The 6,023-nt window shown below is 45.2% G+C and overlaps 1 protein-coding gene across 1 annotated transcript in view; it reads left to right on the forward strand.

Moving 5' to 3' along the window:
• Positions 1–3,246: 3,246 nt before the first annotated feature.
• The window catches only part of LOC106810983 (NADH dehydrogenase [ubiquinone] 1 alpha subcomplex subunit 9, mitochondrial-like), a 5,723-nt gene continuing 2,946 nt past the window's right edge, over positions 3,247–6,023 (forward strand). The window contains exons 1-5 of the mRNA XM_014814490.1: positions 3,247–3,259; positions 3,800–3,970; positions 4,256–4,422; positions 4,677–4,768; positions 5,485–5,647. Coding sequence (XP_014669976.1) covers positions 3,247–3,259; positions 3,800–3,970; positions 4,256–4,422; positions 4,677–4,768; positions 5,485–5,647 — 606 coding nt within the window. The remainder of the gene's footprint in view (positions 3,260–3,799; positions 3,971–4,255; positions 4,423–4,676; positions 4,769–5,484; positions 5,648–6,023) is intronic.

Here is a 6,023-nt window from a genome sequence, read left to right on the forward strand (position 1 = left end):
TTAGCCATCATGACGATACCGCCCACGTACGTCAATTTCGAGATCGGACAGCTCGCGTTCGCCGGCTAACTGGTTGGCAGATGAACCGAAGATGACCAGACTCCCGTCCGGTATACCGGAACGTACCCTGTACTATATTATCAAGAGTGCATAATAGAGTGCAAAATCTCTATTATGCACTCTTGATATTATATGCCGGACCGTACCTAGCCTACTCCACTAACGAGTCTAGGGAGTCGCCTACCCCACTCCCAACCCGAACCCGAACACCTAAACCTAACCTAACCCTAACCTAATCCTAAACTAACCATTATCAAATAGCACCATGTACGTTCCGGTTACCGGACCTACTCAGGGTACGTTCCGGCGAGTACCCTGGGACATAGACCCTATGAGCGCAAGGCACATGCTGGAAGGCGGGTGATACTCCATTAGGAGTGTTCCCAACTTTAATGTCATTAGATGTCATAATAACATATTATCATCATAAGGTCATGGTCATATATTAGTTGTGTTTAATGTCATTTAATTAGGGTTAGGTCTACGATTATCAATCATTAATCATTAATCATTAATGATATCAAAGTGGGAACACTCCTAATGGAGCGTTAGCCTGAGAAGCACACGTGTGAACCAAGGAAGCTAAATATAACGGTGGATATATGTTCCATTAAGCGGCTGATCGCGTGACGTCAGGTGACGTCAATGGCTATCCACCACCATGAACAATCACGCCACGCACATCATTATGCATATATAGCACATCCATAATAAATTTTCGAAAGACGCTGAGTAGCCTCGCCAGGCGGATTAAGGCTCACTGGTGCCCTAAGCCACTGACCAATCTTTGTGCCCCCCTCCTTTCCACACGACCCAGTCCATTTTAGTTGTGGACCTTCTCTGACCAGATTATACAATGCAGTTGCAGCAGTACAAAAATTTATGTAGGATTCAAGGAGGGTGGTATAAAACAGCGGGGTATGGGGTCCTCCCCCAGACATTTTTAAATGTAGATCACCGGCGATGGATTGAGGCACTTTTGAGCGTACATGCATGTACACCTTCATTCTGAACTACGATCAATCTATTTGAGTTTTTTTACACGTTGTGCAGTTGTGACCATTTAATGTTAAAAATATTCTTAAGGCAATTTTAACATTTGGAAAGCACTCTCTAGTTGTCTCTTGCTAATTGTGTTTTAAACTTCATGTGAGTGAAAGATGTTTTCTTGTTGTTTTAAACTTATGAAGAACATATGAATGCTAACTGCTGAAGCTCTGTAGACAAAGTTGCTTTCATTCATCTGGATAAGCATCAATGATACGTGTCTGACAAGTCTTTGAGTACCTTTTGCTTTACTGATAATTGGAATTAGTCACCTTGTTGGGTGCATTAGGGGCCCCTTGTATTGTATTGTATTGTTGGGGCCCCTTGTGGTACACCTGGAAGTACAAAATCTTATTCGTTTTTTTTCTTTTCCCCCCTTATCCCAACTTTGTGGTGCCCCTTTGCCCTGGTGCCCTAAGCACGTGCTTAGTCTGCTTAATGATTAATCCGGCACTGAGCCTCGCTCGTACGCCGACGGACGTTACTTTTGTAGGTCGTCGGTTCGAATACCATCTGTTTACATTTTTTATTTTTCTATCTTTATTCATTTAACTATTTTTTCCCCAATTAACGCAAATATTTACATATTTATTTACAATTTTACATCCTTTTTTTTAAATAAATGTAAATTTATTAGTGTTAATTAAATTTAAGTAGGTTAGGGTTATGGTTAGGCTTTGTGCATCATCTTAATATATACGAAAAGTCTGATGCATGCAATAGCAGGCTGTATATGCGTACATGCATTCAACTTCGGAGATAGCCGAATTCGTGCGTGACGTACACTGACGTCACGCGATCAGTCTGTCTAATTGAAACATATGCCCACAGACTAACGGATACACAGACTGGACGATCTGCAGCCCGGATATCCGCGCGAAGCGCGCAAACGCCGCGCACGGCGACACCATGACTTAATCGCTGCCCTTATTTAGAATGCTTCTCCCGAGGCCCTTCTGGGTAAAGGATAAAGCCGTATAATCGGTCAATTGAGGAGTTGTGGCGATTGCAGAAAGCTTTCGACTAGCGCACGTAGGGCGAGAATAAATCCAAATACTCGTTTTTGTTGCTTTGTGGCTCGGCGCTCGTCTTTTTCCTGTAGAAAACGAATTTAGCGTTTTGTCTGTTTATACCCTGAGATTAGTTCGAAGTTATCGCGCCCATAGATGGCGCAACGAGTCCATCTACCGTACCATATTTCAAGTATTTTTAAAAAAACGCTCGGCTTGATGACCTAGACTGCCGCGCGTGCCACAGTTCGACACGCAGCCGTAACTAACTTCAGTGTAGCCAACTATTGAGTGAAAGGTCGGTAGCAGTCTAGCCCTGCACTCGTCACTGCCCGATCCATCTTGACGCTCCAATGTGATGTTCTGATCTTTCCGCATTATATTACTAGATGTTATCTGTGAAAGCTCCGCCTTCGTGGCGTCAGCGCTGTTATGATAGTGGAACTACATTATATAACGTCACTGCGTATTGATATGCTAATACTTGTATAGGGTGTGTGCTATCCCCGGCGTGGAAAGGGAGGTCAGCGTATAACGTTGAGCAGACTCAAAAAGTTAAACCTAACGTTAACCCGAACTCCAACACCGACAACACTAACCTTCACACTAAAAATATATTGTCGCCGCCATATATATAGGCAGTGGTATCCACAAAAATTAATCTATGGTGGGGGACAGATATCATGATGCAAAAACCCTAACCCTAACCTAATCCTGAACCCTAACCCTAACCCTAATCCTAACCCTAACCCTAACCCTAACCTTAACCATAATCCTGACCCTGAACCCTAATCCTAACACTATTCTAACACTAGTGCGCCACGTTTGCGGTCACCTCCTCCACGGCCCGGGGGATAGCATTACCCATCTAACTGCCGGGTGCCCTCTTGGCCAGAATGACAGCAATGGCAGCTGTGTGTGTATTTGGAGGCGGCAGGTCTATATTTTCGGCTTGTCGTAAGTATTACTACGATATATGTTATTATCATTTATTGGTATACGAACTTGGTGAACTACTCCAAAGATATTACTGTTTTGTTTGATTTGATTTCCATATGTAACTATATGATCCACTGTACTAGTTATGAGCAAATGTACCGAGAAGCCAAAACAGACAGTCACAATCACAATGCTAAAGAAAAGTAAAGGTCATACTCATAGTGCTATTAGTGGCTCTGATGACGTTATTTTGACCTTTTCTCTGAAGTTTATTATGCATATATACCTTTCTTAGTTTGGCGAAGTGTGTAATGATACGAGTAAGTTAGGAACATATGATATCAGGTGTTTAAATTACATTTAATGATTTTCTAGGTTACTAGAATTTAGGAAGTCCAGTTCGTCGTCAGTGTAAAACAAAATGTGAGACTAAATTAGTTTATACATTAGCTGACTACTGTTACTACTGTCTAAAACTGGATAACAAGCAACACTTGTCTCACTTATCTTCTACACATAGTTGCAGTTGATGTTTGAGATTAAAAGACAATTAAATTAAAAATTTTAATAAACCGAAATTGGTCTCATTACGGTTCATGGATGATGTAAGCCTCGACCACAATTCATTTTCGCAATGTGCGACATGTGCAAATGTGCAAAGTGGACAGCTCTTATATCCTTGTGCCCTAATTACAGGTGTAATTACGGGTGTTTAATTACCGGGATTCGTCTCCCTCCCGCAGGTTGCAGCACGCCGCTGGCCGTCGGCGGCGGCGTGCAGGCGAGGCACGCGCACAGCGGCGATCTCGCAACGTACAAGCGCGGCCGCGGCGGTCAGCACTCGTTCAGCGGCACCGTCGCGACCGTCTTCGGATCGTCCGGTTTCCTTGGACGCTATGTCATCAACCGTATCGGTGAGTCACGCGGGCGAGCGCGGGCGAGCACCGAGAGATGCCGTCTTGTTTTCGTCCCGTTTGTTGGTGTTTTTATTCGAGGATGTTGCCTAGGGTTGGTGGTTGCATTTTGTTGTTGTTGTTGTTGTTGTTTGTTGTTTGTGGTGGTGTTTGTGGCGGCGGTGCTGCTACTGATGTTGCCGCTGCTGCTGCTAGTGGTGGTGCTGGTCGAAGTGGTGCTGCTACTGCTGTTGCTGGCGGTGGTGGTATTGGTCCGATGTCTGAGTGCGTTGATTATGTTCGCAGCCAAGTCTGGGACGCAGGTGATCGTTCCCTACCGTGGCGACCCCTACGATGTCATGAGGATGAAGGTTGCGTCCGATCTCGGACAGATGCTATTCTACGTGAGTAGCTCGACCTTCGACCTTCAACCTTCGTCGGTGCCCCTGTATTTCTTACCTGGTGCAATCAATGTCAGATTGGTTCATCCGATAGCTACTGTCATACCGTCACCAAATCTCGCATTTAGTTAATCTACCTTACTCATTATTTTCATGTTACTATTAGCTCCATTTAGTAGACTTGTCCGTGGAATTAATTGTTTGTACGAAAGTTTCACGTCCCATTTTCACTAATCTCATGCAAATTACCTTGGCATTTTTTTGGGTTGTTATTTTTAATATTATTTTTTGATCGCTATAATTTTGACTCTTGTTTTTCATTACAGCCGTATGAGGTCACGGACGAGGAGTCGATTAGGAAAGCTGTGAAGTATTCAAACGTTGTCATCAACCTTGTAGGCAGAGACTTCGAGACAAAGTGAGTATCGAAGCGGGCTCCTGCTTTAAAAACGCCTAAACTATAACATAATACAACTGACTAAAGGTTTTTAATTTAAAATCACGAAGTGTTAACACCGGAAACGAATGGCGTCTAGAAGTTGTCTACGTGTATACTTCTTTACTTGATAGTTCAAAAATATCCTGCAAAATATATGGGAAACCAGAATGTCATTCGGGCATGTACCTTTTACTGAGTACTTGCCCGAAGGGTAAGTGGCTCAAGAAGTTATTTGTGAAGACTGCACTAGTACATAAGCACGCACACACACTAGAACATAATCACGCGGACGCACACGCACACACACTAGAACATAATCACGCGCACACACATGCACACTCATGCACACACTAGTACATAAGCAAGCGCACGCACACACACACACACACTAGCACATAAGCACGTACGCACACGCACACACACTAGAACATAATCACGCGGACGCACACACGCACGCACACACACACACACTAGTACATAAGCATGCACATACACATGCACAGGCACACAAGCACACGCACGCACACACACACACACACACACTAGTACATAATCACGCGGACGCACACACACTAGTACATAAGCACGCACGCACACACACACACACTAGTACATAAGCACGCACGCACACACACACACACACTAGTACATAAGCACGCACACGCACATACACGTACTTGCGTTGTTTCGATCAGGAACTTTACGTTTGAGGACGTGAACGTGAGGGCGGCGCGGGCAATCGCGCGCGCCTCGCGTCAGATGGGCGTCAAGACTCTCGTGCACGTCTCCGCTCTGAACGCCAGCGACACGCCGCCATCCGTCTTCCTCAATGGAGGCTCCAAGTTTCTGCGGACGAAGGTGAGTCTCAATGGCTAGTGTATCTCACCGTGACACTTACTTGTCGTGGTGTGTGCGGGCGCATAACCACGGTTAGTGTCTAACCGCGACACTTACTTGTCGTGTTGTGTGCGGGCGCGTTACCACGGTTAGTGTCTCACCGCGACACTTACTTGTCGTGGTGTGTGCGGGCGCGTAACCACGGTTAGTGTCTAACCGCGACACTTACTTGTCGTGGTGTGTGTGGGCGCGTAACCACGGTTAGTGTCTCAATGTGACACTTACTTGTCGTGGTGTGTGCGGGCGCGTAACCACGGTTAGTGTCTAACCGCGACACTTACTTGTCGTGGTGTGTGCGGGCGCGTAACCACGGTTAGTGTCTCAATGTGACACTTAC

Source organism: Priapulus caudatus, unplaced genomic scaffold (assembly GCF_000485595.1).
Source record: "Priapulus caudatus unplaced genomic scaffold, Priapulus_caudatus-5.0.1 Scaffold493, whole genome shotgun sequence".
In the NCBI taxonomy this organism is placed as follows: Eukaryota; Metazoa; Priapulida; class Priapulimorpha; order Priapulimorphida; family Priapulidae; genus Priapulus; species Priapulus caudatus.